Source organism: Panthera uncia, chromosome C2 (genome assembly GCF_023721935.1).
Source record: "Panthera uncia isolate 11264 chromosome C2, Puncia_PCG_1.0, whole genome shotgun sequence".
In the NCBI taxonomy this organism is placed as follows: Eukaryota; Metazoa; Chordata; class Mammalia; order Carnivora; family Felidae; genus Panthera; species Panthera uncia.
Genome location: NC_064810.1, coordinates 57,356,310 through 57,382,651, shown reverse-complemented (window position 1 = coordinate 57,382,651; position 26,342 = coordinate 57,356,310). Strand labels below are relative to the sequence as shown.

General features: G+C 40.6%; 1 protein-coding gene across 4 annotated transcripts in view; it reads right to left on the bottom strand.

Moving 5' to 3' along the window:
* The window catches only part of PHLDB2 (pleckstrin homology like domain family B member 2), a 234,926-nt gene that overhangs the window by 60,735 nt on the left and 147,849 nt on the right, over positions 1-26,342 (bottom strand). For all 4 annotated transcript variants that reach the window (XM_049628162.1, XM_049628159.1, XM_049628161.1 and 1 more), the window contains 2 exons: positions 5,701-6,063; positions 144-287 (listed from right to left, as the gene is read on the bottom strand). In XM_049628162.1, the coding sequence (XP_049484119.1) occupies positions 144-287; positions 5,701-6,063 (507 nt within the window). The remainder of the gene's footprint in view (positions 1-143; positions 288-5,700; positions 6,064-26,342) is intronic.

Here is a 26,342-nt window from a genome sequence, read left to right as displayed (position 1 = left end):
CTCACTGAAAAAAAAATGTTAACTCATGTTGATTTCTATGTATTCTGCTTCCAAAGCCTATGCCCTAATAGGCAGTAATGTTTTTAAGCTGAAGGAAAGAGAGGAAAAAAGAGAAGGGTAAAAAGTCAAACCCTGGTTTATACCTCTCTGGAAGATTCATCCATCTGGTCATTTATATCTTTGATTTTTTGTTCAAGTTCCTCGAGGTTATTGAGAATTGCTATCCGGGTCTCTTCCATTGCTGCCAACTCCTGAATCCTTTGTTCTTCGTTTATACCCTCTGGGGTCTGCAATTAATCAACACAGAAAAGGGCTATTCACATTTCCACTCCAGAATTTCCCAATTTATAAACCAGTAGTAAGTCTAGTGTTTCACAGTCTCTGTGCCTCTTGGAATTCTAAAAGCATCCTTGTGATAGTTCAGTTGGAATTGTGCATTTTCTCACAGATCCCCAGCAGTAAGGTTCTTAAGTTACCTCATACAAACCAACTTAAATTTACCAATTCATATCCTTTTAAAGCTGAAATAACTAAGAGATTTTACAGATGAGGAGGTTGTGGTCCATAGAAATTACAGTGACTGCTCTAAGGTTACAGAGGAAGTTTGGCATGGCCAAGAACTAGAACTAGAGCTAGACAAGACTTTGACATCTTCCTCAGGGATCTCTTGAACAGGCTGCTACCCTCACGCCAAGCCCCATATTCTCTCCCATCTCCAAGTGAGCACATCTCCTACAACGGTCTCTTCAATCTCCAGCCTCACTACTGCGTCCCACTACTAGGCTTATCTGCAGATGAGTATTCAGGCTGATTTGTTTCTTTTCCAACACATGGTGGAAAAGTGAGGACACGATACACTTGGCCCGTTTCACCGAAATGTTCCATGAAGTGAAAAACCATGACAATACAAGACCTGGTTACTTTAGTGACTCCCCAGATGACTAAAAACGACACACTTAATATAAAGTCATGTTTCACTTGTGCTCGCACACTACTTACTGTCTTTATCCTACACTACTTTCTTCACGTCTAATGTTTAAGACACTCCCTGGGCCGATGGGCTTTTATGACACAAAATAGCACACTGGTTATCATTTATAAAACCACTTCACAGAAAAACCTGTGTTCCCTTGAAAAGGAAAGTGAAAGTCAGGAAAGAAATTAAGTAAGAGAGGGCATACTTACACCCTATAGGTGTAACAGAGTTACAACAAATGCCCAGGAAATAAAGAAATGTTTTAGATCATACACATTTAGCCAAAATGGGACTGCCTATTGTTTTATGAAGAGAGTAGAGTGAATTGAAAATAGCCTCTTCTTTCAGGAATTTCCGATTAGTCACCCTAGATACCACCTGATAGAGATCAGTCTCTCTGTAGGTCAAGGGGTGTTGGGGGATTGGCACACTATTTACTTAATTTCTATCTCTCTTTGAAAAAGAAATTATTTCTTTTCATTAGTAAGTCAATCATCAAACAATTTCACAATTGCACAGTGAAAAGAGCAGCCTCCATAAGTAAATTATTGAAAATTACTCATAAATCGGTACAAAGAATATTCATACTAACCAAAGAGATCATTAACATTTGGTATGCCGTGCTAAGTTCATTTATTTAATGATCTTAAAAATAACTTTAGGAAGATAGCCATCATGTCATATTCTTTATTCATATTCTTTATTCTTTACCCTACTTCACTGCTCCTCACAGAGATTAAACAATTGAAATGCCACAGTATCTCCGGTTGATTCGCAGAGGTATGCGGACCTTCCAAGCTTTAACATTTAGCCCTTTAATGGCCAACTTCAATGCAGCATTTTACCAATTAAGAAAACAACTGCTGACCTTTTTTGATCACAGACAATGAATCTCATTGTCCTAATACTCAGGTGCCCGTTTTAGGGCGTGAGGGACGCCTGTAACAGTGAATGGCATTCCAAAATCACTGACGTGTAATCCTAGCAGGAAAGCCTCAAGAAGGCCAGTATCCTGTTGGGTCAACATTTCATATTAGGTTTCAACCGCCAACAGGGTTTAAAAATATCTCTCTCACTTGGTGGAAGTAAAGCATTAGGAGAAAACAAAAACTGAACAATCTGCATAACTACAAACTTTCTAAGCAAGCAGTGGGTGAAGAAAGAGAACCGTGGCAATTATAAATGTCTAACTGAAAGTTTCTAAAAAATTTATCACCATCGGCATATTTGATAACAGACAACTTGAGAGGCTGTTTATAGCAATAAATGCTCTCTAGGAAACGGTTGTTCTTTTTGTTATTTATAAAAAAGCAATAGCTTCCAAAGGCATTCTAAAACTCTGAATGGTTTGTGATAGGATGGGATGAAAATATTGTTTACACATGTATGAACATCTCTAAATATCCCTTCTTTGAGGTAACCTGGCCTCCACAGAGAAAGGGGAGGGAGAGTAGGAACAAGACACTTTGTAGCTGCCTTCCCCCCTCCCCCCCAATCTCTTCTTAGAAACGTCTTGCAACCAGAGGAAGTTACAAGTGTGAGGGTTGTCCACTGTAGACAGAATGATTACTAAAAAGAGAAGAATGAAAAAGTTCTCGAGGAAAAATAACATTTTTTTCTCAAATAACTAAATGAGGTGATGGATGTTAGCTAAACTTGTGGTAATCATGTCACAATATGTGTCGGTCAGGTCATGATGCCATACACAGACGAACACGGTGCCATGCGCCAATCCCATCTCAACGTGACAGGAAAAAAGGGAGAAAGAAGAGAGAGCTACTCTCAGCTTTCACCTCAGGGAGAGGAAGACAAGTTCACAAAAGCCAGTTAAAATTAGCCTATTTCTAAGGTCATCGGTATCTTTAAGTGTTAGGTAAAACAAGTTCCAGAATGGTAAATCTCAGGTTTCCTAAATATCATTAAAATCTTCATTTCCTTAAAGCAGCTTAGAGTGTTTTCACATTCTTCTCCACTCATCCTTAGATCGATTAATAACAAACACTGTCCTTTGCTAAGCCAGGAATTCAGCGAGCAGATGACTAAGAGAAAAGCGTCCAAAACAAATGGGCAGGACTTTTAAGAAAGCATTCTTCTGTCTGTTGTCTTGAAGTAACATATATCTGTCTCCAAAAAGTAATAAATGCAAACCTCCCTCCTTGGAAGTCATCCCCCTCACTTGCTGCCTGTCTAAGCTGTTGCCTGTAACCAGAGGTGCCTTTGATATTTCCTGTCTCGAAAGGATGCACGGTCTTATATGTCTTGCCACAACGGAGGCTGCTGGAAGCTTCAGAGGCCTCCTTTTCCACAAAAGCATATTTGAGCAATTAAAAACATCTGCCATGATCCGCCCATTTACACACCAGCAGCTTTCTTGTCACAGCCTTCTTCAGGAGGAAACCTGTCTCCCTAAAGATTGTCCTTAGAGAGAGACACACACAGCTTACTGTTTTAACAAAAATCTGGCAGCTGTCCATGATGGAAGAAATGGGAAAGGATTTTAAATGTAAAGGAAGCCACGGACTTCAAAGAAAACCCAGTGGTTGATGAAAACAGCTCAAGTCTTCAAACGGTGGGCCATTTACTTTGCCTGAACACAAACGACTTTTGATTTGCCCCCCAGATCCTAGTTTCTAACAGTTACAACATTCTGGCAATAGAGACAGATGTCCTATTCAGAACTGCTCTCCACTGAGAATGAGGAAGGTCAATGTGGTCATCAGGAGAAAGAAGGATTGCACATTTCCGAGTCCTAATGCAGATGAAGAAGGGACTCAGAAGGTAGATGTGGACTGCTAACTAGGAACACTGAAAAAGTCTTGTTGTGGCCAAAGACAAAACAAACACACCAATTCCTCCTGAACTATACTCCATGTGATAAACTACCTCCAGAATTAGGGATCATGATGACGTCTTTTTCTTAACCAGTTTGTGTCCCTCTTATAACAAAAATTTAACTGATATATCTTTTTTGTTTTTGATCCTTTGGCCATAATTGCCATGAATCTCAGAATTGAACTTAATGATCAGCGTTACTTAATAACCTAATCCTGTCTATTTAACTAAGTAAATTCTTGTGATTATGGTTTCTGTTTTTTCCTCCTTATTACCACTTTTTTTGTGTTTATTTTATTCCAATAAAATTTATATCTTATTACGGCTCTCTTATGACCTTTCTAGAAAAGACATAGGACAATTTTTAATTTCATTGAAAAAAGATTCCTAACTTATGTGAAAAAAGTAACACCAGAAGATTCTCCTTCAATTCCATTTAAGAAATCCTCAAATTCAGAAGACATTTTAAAATCAATATACAGCCAGGAGACTGAGTAATAATTATGACTAACTGTGAATCTTAAACTCTTATATATCTAAAAAATATCAGGAGTAAAGTCAAGGGGAAGGCCACTCATGATAAGAGACTAATTTTCTTATAACTCTCACTACTTAGTAAAAACAAGACAATTTTTAAAAATGAGTGAAGAACGTGAAGAAGTGGGTCAAAATACAACTTAACGACTAAAATATGAAAAGATGCCCAACTTCATGCATAATTAAAGACAAGCAAATTAAACACCAATTAATCAGGCCAATTGAAGAATTTTGATAATATACAGCCTTGGCAAGTGTATGAAGAGCAAGGGGTGCCCATAAACTGTTAGCGAAAGTGTCGCCTGGAAATATACAGTCTTTTCAGAGTATAATTTGGAATAATTGACTAACATGAATAATATGCAAACTCTTTCATCCATTAATTTCAATTTTAGTAAGTGATCTTGCAGATACATTTGCACAGTGGTGCAAATATATATATAGACATATATATATATAGGTATATATATATATCTGTATAGATATATCTGTATAGATTATCTATCTACCTATCTATACATATATATATGTGTGTGTGTGTGTGTGTGTGTGTGTGTGTGTGTGTATATACACACACACACACACACACACATACTAGAATATTTGCTGCATATAGGTTTTATTAATAAAAAAAGTAGAAAACAATTTAAATAGTATTTCCAGGGGTGCCTGGGTGGCTCAGTCGGTTAAGTGTCTGATTCTTGGTTTCGGCTCAGGTCATGATCTTTCAGTTTCATGGGTTAGAGCCTTGCATCAGGCTCCATGATGACAGCATGGAGCCTGCTTGGGATTCTTTCTCTCCCTCTCTCTCTGCCCCTCCCCCACTCGTGCTCTGTCTCTCTCAAATAAACTTAAAAAAAATAATAAAATAACTAGTATTTCCAAACAAGAGAATACTATTCAGCTGTTGAAAAGAATGAGGCAGAGCTGTGTGTACTGAAACACAAAGATGTGTAAGACATTTAGTGAGGAAAGAAAGACCAGAACGCTATGTGTGTGTATCTGTACATCTGTGCCTATAACATGGGGCTTTGTATATGCACAGAAACATTAAGAAGGCAGGTAAGATACTTTGTGTTTATCTCTCAGGTGTACAACTGGGAGAGGGCAGAGAAAAGAGAAACTTCCTTCTTCTTACTTTTCTGTACTGCTACATTTTTTACAGTGCAAATTTGTTACTTCACACTAAACACCCTAATTTGCTGCACATTGTTTAGCTAATTACCTCTTAAATGGAAGCTTCACTGAAAACATTTTGGAAAACAAGCACGGTAAAACCTCTAGTCTCTAGGCCAATGCAGATGCAGAGAGCCCCAGGCCCTAAATCCTGGTCTTTCTTGCTCTGTAGCCTTTACCTTCGGTAGGATACTAAGATAAGCGGACTCGTTGGAAGGTTTCAGGAAGGCAGACGTGAGGTCCCTGAGCAGGTCCTCATTCCTGATGCTCCTGGGGGAAAGGAAGCTGGCGCTGCTCTGACCAACGCCCCCGAAGACCGCCAAGTCCGTCTCTTGGAGAGAGCCTTTCTGGTGGCACCTGTATCTGGTTTCAGGGCTCATCACGGCTTCTTCAAACACAGACTCCTCATCAGACAGCTGCAGCTTCTCGAGCTCCTTATTGATTTTCTGAACATCTGCCACGGTGGTGCCAGTGGACAAGCGACTGTCGGGCTTTGTGTATTCAGCACAGAGACTGAGGATCGTCTCCAGACGCTGTCTCTCCTAGAACACAGAAGACGGGAAGGTCAGTGAGTGTGTGAGAATGCAGACAATCACAAATAAAAAGACTGAAGAGGCTGGGACCACTGGCAATTTCATCCCACAGGTAAATCCATTTTTAAGTTTACTTATGTACTTATTTACTCACATAGAGAGAGCATGTGCACGAGAGGAAGAGAGAGAGAGAGAGAGAGAGAGAGAGAGAGAGAGAGAGAATCCCACACCGGCTCTGCACTGTCAGCCTAGATCCCAATGCAGGGCTCGAACTCAGGAATGGCGAGATCATGACTTGAACTGAAATTAAGAGTCGGCTGCCCACCCGAGCCACCCAGGTGCCCCTCAATCTCCTTTTTAAAAAATCTCCACCCTCCTTCCATTTCTATCTCTCTGCCTCTAACATATTAGCCAACTTAACTCTTGCACTTAAAATTAATTCTCTAACATCCTAGACAAATAGATGCACAAAAAGATGAATACTACTTAGAGGATCTTTTAATTTAAAATATAATTTTTTTTGAAATCTTTTCAATATTTTTTTCTTGACATGCTTCAAATTTTTCTATACTTTTCTTACATCTTCTCACAAGATAAAGGTCTTTTCCACCATTTTCTCACATGAGTAATTAAAATTATAAAGAAGTAGAGGGACACCTGGGTGGCTCAGTTGGTTAAGCATCTAACTCTTGATTTCAGCTCAGGTCATGATCTCATGGTTCGTGGGTTCAAGCCCCACATAGGGCTCTGTCAGTGCAGAGTCTGCTTGGGATTCCCTCTCCCCCCGCCCCGTTCCTCCCCCACTTGTGCTCTCTCTCTCTCAAAATAAATTAATAAACACAAAACAAAAATCAAGAAAAAATAAAATTATAAAGAAGTAGAAATATTGCATAAAAATGAAAAACTCTTCATGTCAAGTCCAGATAGAAAGACATCAAGGTATTTCAGATTCTGATACCATTACATCTTTGGTTCAGTTAACTGAAAAATAAAATGATAGTTCACTTGCTTACAAAAATCAATATAAGGGGTGTCTGGCTCAGTCGGTTAAGCATGTGACTCTTGGTTTTGGCTCAGGTCATGATCTCATGGTTCGTGGGTTCAAGTCCTGCATTGGGCTCCACACTGACAAGTCAGCCCGCTTTGGGATTCTCTCTCTCTCTCTCTCTCTCTCTCTCTCTCTCTCTCTCGCTCTCACTCTGTCCCTCCCCTGCACATACTCTCTCTTTCTCAAAATAAATAAATAAACTTAAAAAAATCAATACACAGGCCATTAATATCTATAACAATACCACTACTGACCCTTCACCAAGTTTCCCATGCAAAACAAGTAGATATTGATGTTTTTGACTTTAAGCAAATTCACTTATACATTTGTGAGGCATAGGATATAATTTATGAGATGCTTATCATAAGCCTGGATAGCACTCTTTGGGGTGGGGAACCTCAACATCTTTGCCTCCCACAATAATTCCAAGGCCAAAGTGAAAAGAAAAATGATAAAATAACAACAACAACAACAAAACCCTGTTGTGGTTATATGTACCACATTGAAAACAGAATTCGGAAGCCTTCCATAGATAAACATTTTCCAAACTGGTTATCAGTAACAAAATAGAACACTTTTAAGTAACACTGGGCTGCTATTTTCACTTTCTAATGGCAGCTAATTTATAAAGACAAAATTCTGGCAGTCAGCTCTTTACTAGTTGAAGGACCATCTAATAGAAAAGTTAAATTGGAACAGAACAACATTATTCCCTGGTTTCCATTAAAATACATGAATTAAGTGACAAGACAGAAAAATTTAAGTCGTATCTGGCTTTTATCCGTCTTCTAAAAAGTATGCCCCCCCCCAGCCCCCGCAAATACAATAGCTTGATCAAAAGGACTATTAAACTGGCTCCTCTAAGCCCCCACCTCCCTTTCACTGACTGAACTTCTGGTCTCCAGCTGCAGCTCTGTCCTCATGGCCTCGTCCCACGGAAGGTACTCATAGCCGCACAACCTCTTCCCACGCGCTCCTGCATCCTGCCCATCCAGGAGCCCGGTGTTTATTTATCTCTGCAGCTGCCACCGGCTGCCAAGCCCTACCCACCTCAGCTTTATGGGGAGGGAGGGGGGGGGGCACAGCCCTCATTGCCTTATTTGAAACTCCTTCAACAATCGAGAAACGTTTACATGGGAATTTGCAAAAAACAACGTTCTAGGGCATAGGTCAAGAGAGGGACAGGAACGAGGTGTTATATTTTAACCCTTCTCAACAGCATCTGCGTTAGAAGCTACTGCTCATCTCCAAAGAAAAGTTCTTCTTTCTGCCATTTGGGGGACTTAAGTTGAAGCATCTAAACTCAGTCTTTACTGACCTTTACAGATCACAGTGTGTGTACATTAGCCTGGACATTACTTACATGTGGGATTATCTGAAAGTCGTCAATTCCCATTTACCGGGGCTTCGGCGAACAGCGTGGTCTTCAAAAGCACGAAGGGTATTTCTGCCTAGCCTGTCAGACACGGCAAAATTCCTCCCACATCTCCTTCCCAAAATAGTTGCTTTTGCTGCCAGTGCTATTGCTTAATTCCACGGGGAATAAATGATCCCAGCCTTAAGATGAATGCTATTTCAGACAGTGAAATGCAGTATTCAAAGGCCTGTGCACAGGAAGTGTGGTCTACTGGTATGTGCTTCTCTCTATTCTTATCACCCCGTTCACAGCCAATCTGTCCAGGCTTGAGTCACACACACATGCGGTCCTGCTGCCCGTGAGTCTAAAAGAAATCCAGGCTGTGCTGAGACACACTGGCCCCATGAAAGCTGCACCAAAGAAAAATAAACTGATGTCGAGAAGTGCGTCAGAAGAGAGTCTGCGAGGCATTTCGGAAAGCACTATATGAAGCCTTTTAAGGAAAACCCTGTACAGAATGTACACTCATAAAATAATTCTCCCCTGAGCCCTCTTCACTCTGGAGTCTTGCTGCTTCCCACCCATCACACCAATATTCTCCATTCTGGGGGACCTAAAACCAGGGTGCCCATTCCAGACCAGGACACTTTGGAGACCCAAACAGGGCACTGTTAAGAATTATGCTGGAACGTCAAGTACCACCAGGGACTGGCAATGAGATGAGTGGCCCCCTACCTAAAACTCCATTTCATCTGGCGCTTCACCTGGCCACCTGCCAAGTTGGGAGGGCCACCCTCTTGAAGATGTCCAGTTCCTGCCCACGTCTCCCAATCAGCATTCTGCTGTGCATTCTTCTGAGAAGCCGTTTGTGCACGGCCTATGCATCTGATTGGCACAAAACATTGGTGTTATGGGCTTGGAAAGTAGGTCATTTGAATCAAATTATTTTAAATACATTTTTTTTTATCTCCCTCACTATTTTCCTTGCCTCCTCTCCACATACTGCATATATTACAGAACGCTTGGAATGGGGGCACAGGATCTTAAAATATATACCTGAAGAAAACGGTGTGCAATTCTTTCCCTCGGCAATTAGAAAAAAAAAAAAAGTGGCAGACTGAATGTGTTTTGACCTCAGAGCTTTCTTTCTTTGTCAGAGGAACGTGTCTAGCAATGCCTCACTGCAGTTCACAGCCCTCCATCAGGGACCTCGTCCATCTGCCAACCCCATCCATCTCCTGGTAACCAACAGCAGCCAGTCTAGGCCACAGGACTGTAAGTGTAATGCACAAACAAACCGTGCAAAAAACCAGTTGCTGATACCCAAGCACAGCTGAAATCTTTACTAAACTCCTTCCGTTATAGGTAACTATGTCGGGTCACTTGTTATATAAAAGAAAGGGTCAACTTTTAGTGGTTAGAAATAATTTAATTGAAAGAAGGTATTTTTTCTTAAGAGGACCTACTATAACTGCTATGTATGGGCCATACTTCTCTCTCCTGTTAGCCCTAGAGATTCAATAAAGACCTATGAAGTTACTCTCTGGCCATTAATGTGGATACACACATGGAAAGAGACAGCAAGTCTACCTTTACATCCTTAGCAAAAGGCACAAATCGTCAATTAAAGCAAAGGGTGGTAAAGGAGCTTTACAGAAAACCAATAGATTCACATATAAGGAAGTAGTAGACAAAAATTCCAGGAAGACAAATTTGAGTTGAGTCCTTGGGATAAATATGAGCCTGTGTGAGGTGTTGGACAGTGGCATGGGCCGGGCATTTCTTTCTTTCTTTAATGTTTATTTATTTACTTTGAGAGAAAGAGAGAGCACACACACAAGTAGGGGAGGGGCAGGCAGAGAGGAAGAGAGAGAATCCCAAGCAGGCTCCATGCTGTCAGCACAGAGCCCAACGAGGAGCTCAATCCCACGAACTGTGAGATCATGACCTGAGCCGAAACCAAGAGTCAGATGCTCAACCGACTGAGCCACCCAGGTAACTTGGGATGGGCATTTCTATAAAGGAACCATATGCGCAAAGGCATAGAGCATGGAATAACACAGTATGCTCAGGGATTAGCAACTATTCTGCGGCTAGAGAGACGGGATTCTTTGGAGAAAGAAGGACGAAGTACACGCAGGGAACTGGGTCAACTTTCTCTTTGTATCAGGACTTAGCAAATACCAACAACCCTAAATGAAACACCAGCAAGAGTCAGTGGCCCTGGCCTAAAAGTGGATGGCAGAATGAGATGGAGCTGACCACAAGTAAGCAGAATTTCCAGGATTCCATGAACACATTCTGATGTCTCACTTAGGCGGGACAATCGGGAGGTAAAAAACAGAAGCAATGGCTAAAAGTCTTTTATGTGAGTCTATTGGTTTTTAGAGATAAATCCCTTGGGGTAGTACCTGGGGCAATTATGATCAATTCTCATCTTTTTGGACACAGGGTAAAATGGCTTTTCAATTCCCCACCCCTACACCACATATGATCACCAAACTTGCATTGGCCAACGAAGTGTGAGAAGCAACGTGTGTCACTTCTGCCTGGACAGCCAGTGCATGATTCATTACATGTCTTGCTATGCCATGGCAGAGTGGCACTCCAGATGGTGCTGGCTCCATGAACTTGGACCCTGAGCCAGGAAATGTGGAGCAGAGACCTCATTCAACCCATGCTGGCCATGGAGAGTGAAGGAGAAACAGATCCATGTTGTTTTAAGCCTGAGAGAGATTTTTTTCTTTCGTTTTCTCCACAGAAGCCCATTATGACTGATAAGCCTTGCTTAATTTCAAGCAGGTAATGGGCCCAAAAGTTAGAGATGAGAGCCTCAGGGATCCTACTAAAGGCAGCTCATTTATTTTCTGTGTCATTTAGAATGGGCCTGGCCCAGAGAGGGCTCAGGCCTTTGCTGTTGGCTTCTGGAAGGTACTCTATGTCATACCTGATAGGATTGTCTTTGTTTAGCATCAGGTTGGACACTCCTGATAATCGCTCTCAGGGTGAGGGCTGGCCACTCCAGAAAGACAACCATGTGATTTTTTTTTTTTGGGGGGGGGGGGCTGGGAGGCATGTGATATCAGTCAACCTGGAGATAAGATTAACCAAGTGGACAACCCACCAATCGGTCATGCCTACATGATGAAGTCCTAATAAAAATCCTGGGCACTGAAGCTCAGGAAGGTTTCCCTGGCTGCCAATTCTCCATGCGTACTGTCACGCACCAATGCAGGTAGACTAATACTCCCAGTTCCACAGGGAGAGGGCAGTAGAAGTTTCACATTTGGAACCTCCTGACTCTGCATCTCTTCCCTGGCTGATCCTTTATCGTAGATAAAGAAAATAAATAAATGATAATCCTGTAATAAGTGATAATCCTGACTTTAATAGCTTTCAGTGGGTTCTGTGAGACTTTCTAGTGAGTTAATGAACCTGTCGGTGGTTTCTGGGAGTCTCTCAGTTTGTGCTTGGTGTCAGAAGAGAGGGCAGTCTTATGCGGAGACAAGCGTCCTTTAACCTCGTAACTTGCCTTCACATTTCCAGAATATTGCCTTGGTATTATTATTATTAAAAAAACATTTTTTTTTTGTTAGAGAGAGAGAATGCACAAGTGTGGGAGAGGGGCAGGGAGGAGAGAGAGAGAGAGAGAGAGAGAGAGAGAGAGAGAGAGAGAGAATCTTAAGTAGTCTCCATGCTCAACATGGAGCCCAACACTGGGTTTGATTCCACGACCCTGGAATCACGACCGGAGCTGAAATCAAGAGTCGGACGCTCAACTGACTGAGCCCCCGGGGAGCCCTGCCTTAGTAGTATTTTTATCAGTTTAGGACAACTGATCTGATAAAGAAATTGTATATACAAGTGAGGAGTTTTCATTTTTGTGGTTTTACAAATTATCTTTATAAAAGTCAGTTTAATGTCTAGTTAAGAACATTTTATATTACGGTCTACCTGGGAAGTCTACCTTCAGGCTTGTGGTCAGGGAAGCGCTTTATTCTGCCATCCATCATTTAAAAAGCATGTACGTGTGTGCCCCATCGGAGGACTGCACTGGAGAGAGGCCCATCTGACAAAGGAAAGAGCAATGGCTTTGTATGACTGTATCTGTTCTGGAGGCAACTGCAAGTTATCTGAAGAGTTACTGAATAATGTGACGGCTACTACTTGAACATCAAGCATTTGTTATGTGCAGGCTACTATCAGGATTTTGTATCATGTATTCCTATTCTGCCTCCATAATAATGGATAACCAGATACTGAGGGAGGGTAAGGCATCTGCAGATAATCAGGGCACTCGGTGATTTTTCAGTACCCTTTTCTCAAATACAGTCAATGCACTCAAATACACAAACACACTGTCTAAGGAGATCAAGGTCATCCTGCTCAATGCCCTAAACTTTCCTCCTCTACCTCTTTTTATATATTGGGTCCACCTTTCTTCAATGTACCACGGTGGCTAACAGCATGAACTCTGGAGCCAGACCGCTTCAGTTTGAATGCTGGTTCCGTAGCTACTTGTGTGGCCCTGGGCAAGTCATGTAGCTTCTGTGAGTCTTAGTTCTTTGTGTATGAAGCGTGGAATTGCTAGAATATCTTTCTTGTATGGTTGTCATGAGGATTTTAAAAATAGCATATATAATAGTTTCTGAAACACACTACATTTAAGTGTTAGCACAGGTGTCTAAGGAGAGTCCCTCAGTCTCTCCAAGGTGAAGTCCTCTGCCTGAATCACTACATCCACATTCCCTCCTCCCATCTTTGTGGTTTTATTCTACCAATTATCCCTCTCCTACATTCTTATTTCTTCTTTGTTGACTCCTTTGCCTCTGTCTGCAAATGTACTCAAATCCCCTCCTTCCCCCCGCCCCAAGAAAAAATAAATTATCATCACTGGAGCACCCCATAGATTTACTATCCTACTTCCCTACCTCCCTTCAAACCCAAAATGCACTCTCAGTCTCAAATAAGTTACCAAAGCTCAACACTTCACTTCCCATCCTTCCCAGCCCTTGGGAATCTAGGATAGTGTGCCCTGCCTTCATGCAGAATAGATACTCTGTAAGAGAAGGGGTACCTCCCACTTCTCCAGGAAAATTAGGAGTAAAGTGAGCGGAAAGACGAAAAGCTTTGAAATAAAGATATCAGGACTCCATGAAGAAAGCTCAGTGCTTCTCTCTGTAACCATATATTGTAAGGATATGTGGGGAAATTGAATTCTCTCTCCCACAGAACCACTGGATCTTCAGAGCAGAACCTGTGTCTAAGTCTGATTTAATGGGAAGAACAAAGATTTGGATTTGAAGTTCTGGCACTTACCAGACTTAAAACACAGAAGCACTGAACGAGTTCAACCTTCTGAATTTCTATAATCTGGTCTGCAAAACACAGATGATAAGATCGGCACCAACGTTAGAGTTCTTGTGAGAAATCAGTAAAGGAGTGTGTGCGGGATAAAGTTTTATTCTAAAGAATAAGTTAGTGTCTGTCACAAGGCAAGTGCTCAGTGCTTGTTATCAATGATTAAAGAGGATTTCCATAAAAAAAAATGGAAGTGAAATAGATAATTGTCTTGTGGCTCCCAGGCAACCATCACGAATACAGGAGTCCTCCCTTAGGTGAGGGGGATATGTTCCAAGACCCCCGGGATGTACCGGAGACCACCGATGGTACTGAGCCCTATATACACTATGGTTTTTTCTATACATACTCATCTGTGGTAAAGTTTAATGTATAAATTAGGCACAGTAAGAGATGAACAATAAGAAGTAATAATAAAATACAACAATATAACAATACACTGCAATAGAAGTAGGGATGTGGTCTTTCTCAAGATATCTTATTGTACCGTACGCACCCTTCTTATGGTGATGTGAGATGATAACGTGCCTACGTGATGAGATGAAGTGAGGTGAATGATGTAGGTCTTGGGACATAGCATTAGGCTGCTACTGACCTTCCGATGGTAGGTCAGAAGGAGGATCAGCTGGGTATAGACCGAGGTTGACAGTGGGTAACTGAAACCAGGGAAAGTAAAATTGCAGATAAGGGGGGATTACTGTACTAATAAACAAGCAAGTCTAAAAGCCAAATCCAATTGTTCTCAGTGAAAGGCAACACAGGAAAAATACGTCATGCGGCCAAATGTCTCCCTGAAAAATTCACAGATCTGTGGGGTTCTTCTGCCAGTCTGGAAGGAGAGAAAAATTCCTCCACTGCTCAAAACTCCCTCCCCGTGTGGTGCATCACATGCCTGAGCTTTGGGCAACAGAGGGCTGCCCAGTTGCCATAGTAACCCAGGGAGGAAGGAATCTTTTCAGTCACTCACTGCCATTTGGTCCCTGTATCCCAATCAATACAGGGCAACATAGATTTCCCACAGCAAGAGTAACTTTTAGAAAGAACTGCCCTCCAAAAAATCCATGTTCCTCTCCAATGCACACACTTCATGCTTGACATAAAACGCAGATTTATATTTCACACTGCCTGTGGCTACACCTCATACTCGAGAGACCATTAGTGTTCCTGCCCTATGAGTACGTGCATCATTCAAATACCTGAGGACCTTATCATATCCTGTCTTTGCTCAGACTCAGACAAAGAAACTCAGTTGTTTTAATCTCATTTCATAAGTCAATCTCTCACACTGCAGATTATTTTTTTTAATTACCATTACTCACTGGTGTGTCAGCTCTTAAACCTACTTGCCCCTCCTATTTCTTTTTTTTTCTTTTTGCCCCTACTATTTCTATCTATGTCCCTATTTTAGGAGCTTGTAATTAAGATATATATATATAGATACGTATTTGTATATATAATTAGCATATAGCATTTTAAATCAATACATTTGCCAGATATATTTAATTATTAATATATCTAATAATTCAGTAATGTGAAATATGCTATGTAATTATATAAATTATATATAATACATATATATGCTGAAGTAATGTTTATTTTTGATTTTCATTTACCAAAAATGTCCTACAATACTATCACTTAATTTAATTAATCCTGTTGCTTTTTAGACCAAGAATGCTTTCTGCCACTTGCATTTTCCACCTCCAGTTATTTCTTGAATTTGTTCAGCAGACTCAAGTTAATCTCTCACCACAAGAAGCATCTAACTCAGGTCTTCTGTATTTTAGTCCTTTTCCTGATGCCTTTTGCCATCATTTTGCCATTTCAACTCAACTGGCAGACATGCAAATGATGAAGTTTTACTTTTATAAGAAATTGAGGTGAATAATATAAGGGTTGAGGTGAACTATTCTTAAAATATTAATAGATAGCACTTCAAGGAAAGTGCCAATTATGAATGACTCTGTAACATTATTGCCTCAATTCAGATCACTGAAGGAAGAAAATGCACTTCTTCCTACAGACTGAAAAACACTGGCCATAAAGAAAGGAAACTCATGTGATCAATGTAATCCATAATTTCCACATAGTATCTAAAAAGTACGCCAATTATTTTTGGAAGTAACACTCTTCCCTGGACAGTGTTCCAGAAGAAAATCTACAAAGTGCCTAAACCCCTTCTGTTAACAAATGTGTAACAAATGTGTTACTCCACATCATTAAAGGAAACGCAACAAAAGTCTAATATACTGTCATTTGTTGACATTTTCACCTTGGCTTAACCAAGTTCCAGAGGATAGTTTTGTTTGTTTGTTTCCCCTGAAGGATCATAACTTATAAAATGCCATCTGCTGCCGTACTTTTAGAATGTAGGTAATATTTTCTTTTGTTCAATCAAAATCAGTGCATGACAGGTACCACAACTGAATCTTCGTAACAGAGAATCTATCCCGAAACAAAGTAAGGGACTCCTTTTATGCATCAAGAAGTTGGTAGAGTAAAAAAGTGGGAGAGGTTAACATGTAAAAAAAGAAAGGGTTGACTATCATGCATCAACTGAAAGTTCTGTAATGCAACTACTTATGAGAGATAAAGCCAATGGCAAATACTATGTGCTAAAGTTCAAAAAAGCATGCGACAGTTTTATATAGAGAAATGCCAAATAAACAGTGACAAGTCTTCTTTCCCTATTGGAGATGTTAAGAAAGTAACTCCATTTTCCTTTCTCCCAGAACAACTTTTTTTTTTTTTTTTAACGTTTATTTATTTTTGAGACAGAGAGAGACAGAACATGAACAGGGGAGGGGCAGAGAGAGAGGGAGACACAGAATCTGAAACAGGCTCCAGGCTCTGAGCCGTCAGCACAGAGCCCGACGTGGGGCTCAAACTCACGGACCATGAGATCATGACCTGAGCCGAAGTCGGACGCTTAACCGACTGCGCCACCCAGGCGCCCCCCGGAACAACTTTTAAAATTGCAATCCTGGGCGCCTGGGTGGCGCAGTCGGTTAAGCGTCCGACTTCAGCCAGGTCACGATCTCGCGGTCCGTGAGTTCGAGCCCCGCGTCAGGCTCTGGGCTGACGGCTCGGAGCCTGGAGCCTGTTTCCGATTCTGTGTCTCCCTCTCTCTCTGCCCCTCCCCCGTTCATGCTCTGTCTCTCTCTGTCCCAAAAATAAATAAAAAAAACGTTGAAAAAAAAAATTGCAATCCTGCGTGACATGATTTAGGCCTTTGTTTTCAGGATCTAAGGAGAAAGATGGACTTTCAGAATCCTGCCTGTCTTATTCTGTAATCAAAATGAAAGCAGAATCCATGTCTGAGAAACTTGTTCCTTTTCATTCGACTCCGTATTTTATTAAAACTGTCTTCTCTCAAAATCCAAATTACAATCCCAGAGCTGGGATACGGTCTTAGGAATTTCGAATGAGAAACATCAGTTTTTCCAAACCCAAATTCTTCAACAGAACATGCTCCCAAACATAAAGATTTCCCCCCTGAGGTCAATTAGACTTCACCAGAGCAAAGTTCTTGGCTGTTCTGAAACTTAAAACATGAACCTCCCTGACTTCTGCCTCTGGGAAGTTGGAGAGGAGGTACTTTTCCCTATTCCTCCCACCAAGTACATGTAAGAACCCTGGCCATGTTCTAAATAGGACAAATGTAAGAAGACTGAAAGATGGGGAAAAGGCAGCTGATCAGCTAGGCAGCTAGGGACCCAGAAATGAATTCCCAGTGATTTCCTTTACCTCATACATCCCAGACTTGGAGCTGAAGAAAAGGGAATGTCATGCAACAACCTGGCCCAATCTCCAAAGAATTATGCAGAGAGGAAGAAGCTAAACTCAAAGCATATGACTGCATGCATGTAATTGTCCTATAATGATAAAATTATAGCTATGGAGAACAGATGAACAGATGTCAGGGGTTAAAGAGGAGCTGAGAGTAGGAGGAAAGTGGAGAGGCTGTAGGAGGCCTGCAGGAGAGACTGGGGTGATAGATCTGTTCTGTATCAATGTCCATATACTGGCTGTGATATTGCAACTATAGTTTCTCAAGATGTTAGCACTAGAGGAAACTGGGTAAAGGGTGCACAGGGTCTCTCTGAATTATTTCCCAGAATTGCACGTAAATCTACAATTACTTCAAATAAAGAGATTAACTTTTTTCAAGTGCCTGTTAGATTTTAATCTGCACATTGAAATGGTTGATAAAATCCTTCCAATGAAAAAGTCATGTATGTGTTTCTATTGTAATAGCTGTTTTATAATTTTTATGGAAAAACTAATCACAAACTTTAAAAGCACTCTTCATAGCAAATATTCCCATAAACTTTTCTAGAATCGGGGAAGAAAAATTCACATTCCAATTAGCCAGCATGGTCACTAAAACTATGGATGAGAAATTTTTAAAAGGGTAGATCCATAAACGGCTTTTAATTTCGATAATTTAACAACCAATACAGGGATCATTTTTCTGTGAAGCATCACTGGCACTCCCACATTACCCTGTTGGTATTGATATACTCTATTTTCAATTTTCATCATTTGTACATTTTTCTGTGAATTTTATTTATGAGCTTTACTTCTTATTTGGTTAGCAAGCCTTCCTATATGGATTTACCACCTAAAAAAGGATGAGACTCATTCCTTAGCAGACATGGCATCCGGTTCTTAGTCCAAGGTGCCTGATCTATTTCTGCGTTTAGCCCAGAATGCTAACCCATGTGAAGATTCACAGCACACATCCCTCAAGTCTGAGCACGAATCTTTAAATGTGTGGCACCATCAAGAGGCAATAGCTTGTAGTGCTGGTGTAACAAGAACCCAGAGTTTGCTCTCAAGTATAGAGAACCCTGCTTTTAATAGCAACAGTCCAGACTATCGTTAACAAAGACATATACCTAGACCTTGGCTCTGTGTTTCCCCAATGTGGAGTCGCTAGACTATTGCTAAATGCTATTTTTTTCTTTCCAATTCCTCTTCTACCCACCTAGTGATCCAATTGAAGAAGAACAAAAAGATGTAGTAACTGTTTTTACTCTCAGTTAACCAAGGACAGCTGGCACTCTTAATTTGTGAATGATACACACACACACACACACACACACACACACACACACACGTGTGTGTGTGTGTGTGTGTGTGTGTGTGTATTAGAGGGTGGGAGAGAGAGAGAGCACGCACGTGTGTATGCACACATGAGCAGGGGAGGGGCAGAGGGAGAGAGAGAGAATCTCAAGCAGGCTCCACAGTCAGCACAGAGCCCGACATGGGGCTCTGTCCCGTGAACCTGGGATCATGACCTGAGCCAAAATCAAGAGTCGGATGCTTAACTGACTGAACAGCCCAGGCACCTCTAAGTCCTTCAATATTTACTGAACATCTACATATATACCAACAATTTGCTACTTAAAAATACAGAAAGTCTTTAGTTTATTCTCTGATGACCCAAAGTGATCTAACCATAGACAGTAGTCTTCTTCATATTACTAACTACTTACAGAATTTTACTCTTATTTTATTAGAAATGAAAAAAGTCTGCTTAGAGAAGGGACAGCTTATTTAAGTTTGTTTTGTTTTTTGAGAGAGAGAGAACAAGCAGGAGAGGGGCAGAGAGAGAGGGAGACAGAGGATCCCAAGCAGGCTCTGCACAGTCAGCACAGAGCTGAATGTGGGGCTCAAACTCACAAACCGTGAGATCATGACCCAAGCCAAAATCAAGTCAGGTGCTTAACTGACTGAGCCACCCAGGAGCCCCTGGACAGCTTACTTAAGCAGTAGATAATAACATCACCATTCTAATCCTGTGCTGCCCCATATATTATAATTAATTTCATCTTTTCAAAAAGTTTTCTCAGTGTAAGAAAATTTAAAATTGCACATACGGCTCACATTTACGGTTTCCGTTATACCTCTGAGCTAGATCCGACAGACCATCCAGGTAAGGCATCAAAGTGAAAGAAGGCGCAGAATGGCAGAGAACTGACAGACTGTTTCAAGCATCAGAGCTAAGAAAAGCAAGCCTTCATAGAAACAAGTCAATTTAAGGCTTACGCTACATCCAAAGGTTAAACTAATGATTAATGTAACGAGAGACAATCCGATGCAGAATATAGAAAGTGAGTCATGATTTCTAAATATCTCTTTACAAAGTCTGAGCCACCAACTCTATTTGGTCAGTAAACCAACCTCTCACCCATCTGCAGTTTAACTGGCTCACTTCCCACTAGTGCAACCATTTTTGTAAAATTAAAACTATAGCCAGGATGTAGCAAGAGGAAGGGCCACACCAGGAGGAGATGCCTTCCAAGTCCATGAGACTGGATGAAAAAATAGTTCTCAATACTTAAGCTGGCCTTCACATTTCAAACACATTCGTCTTAGGGGGGAAAAATAATACGATGGCTAGGTTGCATTAGGCATGCTCTTAACATTGTCCATTCTGCTTCCACCCAAGAAATGCTATCAAAGTCTTAATGCCCAAATTGTCTTCTGGAGTCAGGAATCGCAAGGAAGAGGGAGCAATGCACGTCTACAGGTGGAGGGACTTTCACCCGACGAGGCTCACATTTCTTGGGTCCCCACACAATTTTTCCTAATTACAAAAGTGAATAGTACCAACCTGTACTGTCTCATTTCTAAAATGGTATCTGCACCTTACCATCTTAAGATTAGTGAACATATACATTTATTTTAGAAAATGCTATAATTCCTTAAATACACTCCAGTAAGATTATATTTAATCTTAGAAACATTAGGTATCTGGTCTGCTCAAGAGTACACAAGCGAGACTATGGGGTCTGCAGCCTTGGCTTTTATATGACCCTGGAGAGCACCAGTTCTTACCAAGAATGTTGTGAAATTTTCAAAATAGGGAAAAGCAACTCATTTTCATCTTTTCATTTTTGATGGCATATTGGAAGAGAATCACCCCGCTTCTGGAAGCACAAAGAATACATTTATGCTGAGGATATTTTCGTCCTTTTGCACAGAGCTTCAGAGTTACCTGGAACTAAGTACATAAACTTAACTTTGATATGTCTGAGAACTAGGGGCAAAACCTTCAGCCACAAAATAAGGAAAGCCAGAATGAATGTTGTGAATGGGTATCAAAAACATTCATTTACTCTTTTCAAAAACACGTATACAGGGGCGCCTGAGTGGCTCTGTCGGTTAAGCATCCAACTTCGGCTCAGGTCATGATCTGGCGGTTCATGAGTTCAAGCCCCACGTCGGGCTCTGTGCTGACAGTGCAGAGCCCGCTTGGGATCTTCTGTCTCCCTCTCTCTCTGCCCCTCCCCCACTTGCACTCTCTCTCCCTCCCTCTCAAAAGTAAATAAACATTTAAAAAACCCCACATACACAATGCTTCCCATACTCTAATCATCTTGCTAGGAGGTGGATATATAGCAGAGAGTAAGATTGATGTGGTCTCAGCCTTGTACAACCCACAATTCTTCAGTTGTAAAGTGTTTTCAGAGAACCTATTAGAATTAAATATCTTCCAAACAGTACAGAATTGCTTTCCCAGACATTTCACCTATTCAGATAATAACACCATGGGAATATTAGTATCTTCCTTGAAAGAAAGCCACCCTTGTCTTCAGGAAGGGAGAGCATGTAGAAAGTCAGAAACCTTATTCTGTGGTGCTTCAGAGACCTGCATCACATTACAATGTGTCTGAGAAATGAAGAGCAAGCGTGGCCCTACTGAGTTCTATACGGCGACAATGCTATTTATCAAGGCACCCCAGATGACTGCCATCAGCCAGAAAGAAAATGTTGGATTGCTACAATGCAGTGTGAGGGAATCCATTGGTTCTCCATGATATCGCACAGATGCTTTTGGCCATGTAACCAAAGGAAAACTCTTAACAGCAGCAGGGTTTACTACAGAGTTTTTTATTTTCCCCCTTTTCTTTTTAAAATGTCTTTTCCCTGGACTGTAAGATGCACTAGATGCCATCACTACCTCCACATTACTGGGAGGGAGGCAGGTAGCAAACGAGATGAATAAAAGAATATCCTGTCAGGGCGCCTGGGTGGCTCAGTCGGTTAAGCATCTGACTTCGGTTCAGGTCATGATCTCATGGTTCGTGAGTTCAAGCCTCACGTTGGGCTCTGTGCTGACAGTTCAGAGCCTGGAACCTGCTTAAGATTCTGTCTCTCTCTCTCTCTCTGCTCTCCTCCACTTGCTCTCTCTCAAAAATAAACATTAAAAAAAATTTAAGAATAGCCTGTCTACTGTACAATTATTTCTCTAGCCTCTAGAATATCCTGTTTGTCAAAGAATCAGCATCCTAGCCCTCGAGAGGTATCTTATCCATTAATGTCCTCTACATAGAAAACAGCTCAGAACTGAGGAGTTTAAACAACCACAGATCAGCCCAAAAGGATGTCACAAGATTGGCAAACTGAAATACACTCACTTCATGCACACAGAGCCTTCTCAAGACCTCACTTGCACCTAGTAACTCATAGTTTGGAATATTTTTAAACAAGCCTTGATAACTGGTTTCTAAAATCATTAAAAAAAAGAAAGAAAAGGTTGGCATAATGACAAAGGCAAGAATTAATTGGCAGTTGAGAGCAAGAAAGAAGGAATAAAAATTATAAAAAAAACTAAGCATCTCAAATAGCACAGCAGTTGAAGGCCATTTAATATAGACTCAAAGTGGATTATTATACTTCATAATAGGCCCTTGGAGGTTCATAATTAGGGTTCAATCTTTAATACTCAATACAACTACCTTGAGCTTTCACATAAAGATTGAGCAAGTAAAAAAAAAAAGTCCAGATGAAACACTGGTATGAAACAACTTAGCTAAAAAGTACTACAGATATTATGCTCAGTGAACCAGCCTTACTCTGCTTGGTTTCCTCACTGATGAGTTAACTCAATCTTTGGCATCTATTCATTTTACATTTGTGTGAGAGTTCTGTTTCTTTTTTGAAAATTAGGCTTTGTCATCTTGGAGGTGCCTGTGAAATGCTCAAGTACACTCATCCTACGGAGTCCATTAAATTGCATTGCTCACAACATAAATCTGACGGGCTGGAAGCCCAGACAGAGCTTCTCTGGGCTCCTGGGGTAAATCCCAAATGGCAGGAGAACTTTACCTTCACCGACTTGCTATTTTCCTGCAGTTTTTGCTTTTCTGGCTATGCTTTGTTTTTGTATCTGATTCTTGGCCAAGTTTGACCAGGGTTTTGGTTTGCACACAACCAGTGGTTATCTCCACTGGTGGCAGCAAGGCCTGGGGATCTGGTTTTCAGTTTGGCCACTTGGGATGCTCAGGTAGGACTGAAATCTAGCCTTGCTCAGTGACAGATGACTGAGCATTTGTGTTTGTTGTTGTTTTCATTTGTTGGTTGTTTCTCTATCTGTGAGTTCACATCAGGACAATACTTTGTGCCCAGTGGAAAAGCAAGCAGTCTCTTGAGATCTGGAACAGTGAAATTTTATGTTCCAGTGTTTACTTCTGACCTGTAGCCAAAGCTATGGAACTAAACTTTAAGTTCTTTCTCTGTGTCTCTGTACTTGGGGAGGGGGGGGGGCGGGGGGGAAATCACTGGGTACATGTGAATCATCTTCCGACCTTCTGAGAGTAATAATAAATTAAAATGAAGGACCTCTGTCCTGATTGGTTTACAGGGACTAATTAGCATTTAGATAAAACTAACATTTTCAAAATTCGAAGAAAATAAAATGAAATTCTAAAAATTTAAACATGTTTATGGTTAAGAGAAAGAACTTTCACATCAAAAAATGCTGATTTCAGGGGCGCCTGGGTGGCTCAGTCGGTTAAGCGGCCGACTTCGGCTCAGGTCATGATCTCGAGGTCCGTGAGTTCGAGCCCCGCGTCGGGCTCTGTGCTGACAGCTCAGAGCCTGGAGCCTGTTTCAGATTCTGTGTCTCCCTCTCTCTGACCCTCCCCCGTTCATGCTCTGTCTCTCCCTGTCTCAAAAATAAATAAAACGTTAAAAAAATTTTTTTTTTAAAAAATGCTGATTTCAGAAGCAAGAAAACAAGTTTACGTGATCAAAACAAATTCTCACACAAGTCAAAGTGATTTGACAATCTGGTTTAAAAAACAGCTATATGTCTTTTCCTTGTTTTATCAGTGTATAGTATAACACACACATAATTTCATATTTAAAATAAGTTTGGATTTGTTTTCTTCTAGAGATTAGTTTAGCTAAATTTTTAAATTTTTAAATTTTATTTTAATGTTTATTTACTTTTGAGGGAGAGAAAGACAGAGTGAGCAAGGGAAGGGCAGAGAGAGAGGGAGACACAGAATCCCAAGCATGCTCCAGGCTCTGAGGTGTCAACACAGAGCTTGATGTGGGGCTCGAACTCACGGAGTGTGAGATCATGAACTGAGCCGAAGCCGGATGCTTAACTGACTGAGTCACTCAGGTGCCCCTAGTTTAGCTGAAATTTTTAAAATGTCTTATAGTATTAGTTTACTGAAAAGATAAGCTAAGGTTATGTTTAAGATTAAGAAAAATATAGAAGTTGTATTCAACTAAACTGAATGATCATTGTGGCACACCTTTTTATGTCAATAGTAATTATGTTCTGTGATGTGTCAGCTTAAACATAATTTCCAATATCTGTAAGTTATGTACTATGGTCTTAAAGTATCTGGTTGTTCCAGAATTGAAAGAAGACCATGGAGAACAAAAGTTGCTAAAAATTTTTTAAATTGTAGGTTTGCACGAAGGGAGCTTTATTTGACTTGGTTGATAATACTTGCAAATAGTAAGTCTATAAAAATGTAATTAAAACGGTCAAATTTTGGCAAAGCTTGCACAACTGTGATGGGTTTACTCATAAAGTAATTGTTTAAAAAATGTATTGCATGACAAATGCCCTATTAACATAAAACTAAAACGCAGTTATCTATATTGGAATGACAGACTGATCTTGGAGAAATCAGCCCATGCTTATGAAAGGTAACAAAAGGTTATTTTTCTATGTGATCTGCCCAGAGAACAGATTCAGTATCTCACAAGAGTAACTTTTTTGTGTTTTGTGCTGAGAGATATCCCTGAATATTTAAATGCCAAAAAATTCCTCATTTCCTAATTATTTAAGATTTACTCTTTATCACAGAGTAATCTATTGTTGCTTTATTAGGTAGGCAAATTGCAAATATTGTTCTTAGGCATCCACAATCCTTTATTAGTCACATAACGAAATCACCTCTGATTAATATTTAATTTTGTCTTCCCAAAATCAGACCCTAAATTCAGGGGGGAAAAAAAACCAAACAAGTTTTCCAAGATATCTTTTATATATGAACTATCCCTAAGTTTTCCCAGAGGACCCCTGGCGAGCACAAGATTTGTTCCTTGACCTATGAAAAGAAGAATGTTGGAAATAATTAGGTTTGCTATGCCCTTTATTGATGAATAGCTCAACACCATCAAAAATGGCATAGAAAGATTTGTCAAATCAAGTGAGGAGCTCATCCTTCCCTAGGCTAATGTGGTACAGGTGAAATATTATAATATATATTAAGTCCAGAGATGGCGCCCTTTACAGAAAGGTCTTGGATATATGCCAATGTCCTCATCCTCTATAATATGTTCTTACCCTCAGGGGAAATGCTGATTAAATAAGTCCAATGTCCTATGCCCCGATAGAGGATTTTAACTCTCCTTGCTTATACCACTCATTAACTTCACCACAGATTAACCATAGCTACCTACTCTTATCCTTACCGAGTGGTCTCTACTTTCCTCTCATGTTTGCCTAGACACTTGGCTGTAAGTTATAGACTGTATCATGCCTTCAACAAAGAAAGAGTCTCAGAGCCTTGGGGATAGGACTTTACCAGATACTCTTTCTTCACTCTTGAGATTTCAGAGAACAGACTTGTGGGTAGAGGTTTCTGAGCTGACACTGCACAGACAAGCATGAGACAGCACTAGGCGGCTAACTCAGATTTTCAGGACTTCTTTTAGTCCATAAATAGATGACTTTGTGAAATCAAATTAATGACTCAAGATGCAGAGGAGTAAGAATTAATTACATAGAACTCATTGAACTGATACTAGAAATCCAATCGCCATATGCATTGTGGAAAATCATTGGCATTACGTGTGATGGCCTATTGTCTGATGGGGAAAACCCTGTAGCATCCACCTTCATCTATCTCTAATCCTCAATTTAGTTGACTTTGATTTTGCAAACTAAACGGAACATTGTTTTCAATGGTAGTTTTTTCTCCTTGGTGCCTCAGAATTCCCGAAGAACTGTATTTTCTAAGTCACTTTATTTTTTAATTGCAGTAACATTACTTGCAGAGGCTCAATGAGAATCTATCTTCTCTTTTACTGGGATGTAATCAGACAACTAGAGAGAAAGCAGCAGAGGCCAAACCCAGAGCGTCATAAAAATAAGCCTCAACTCATGGAGTATGACAAAGCCCATTATTGAGGCACTGGCTTTACAGGCAGTAAGGAAGGTTACTTCCTGGACTTCCAGGAACTTTAGCATATTTGGGAACA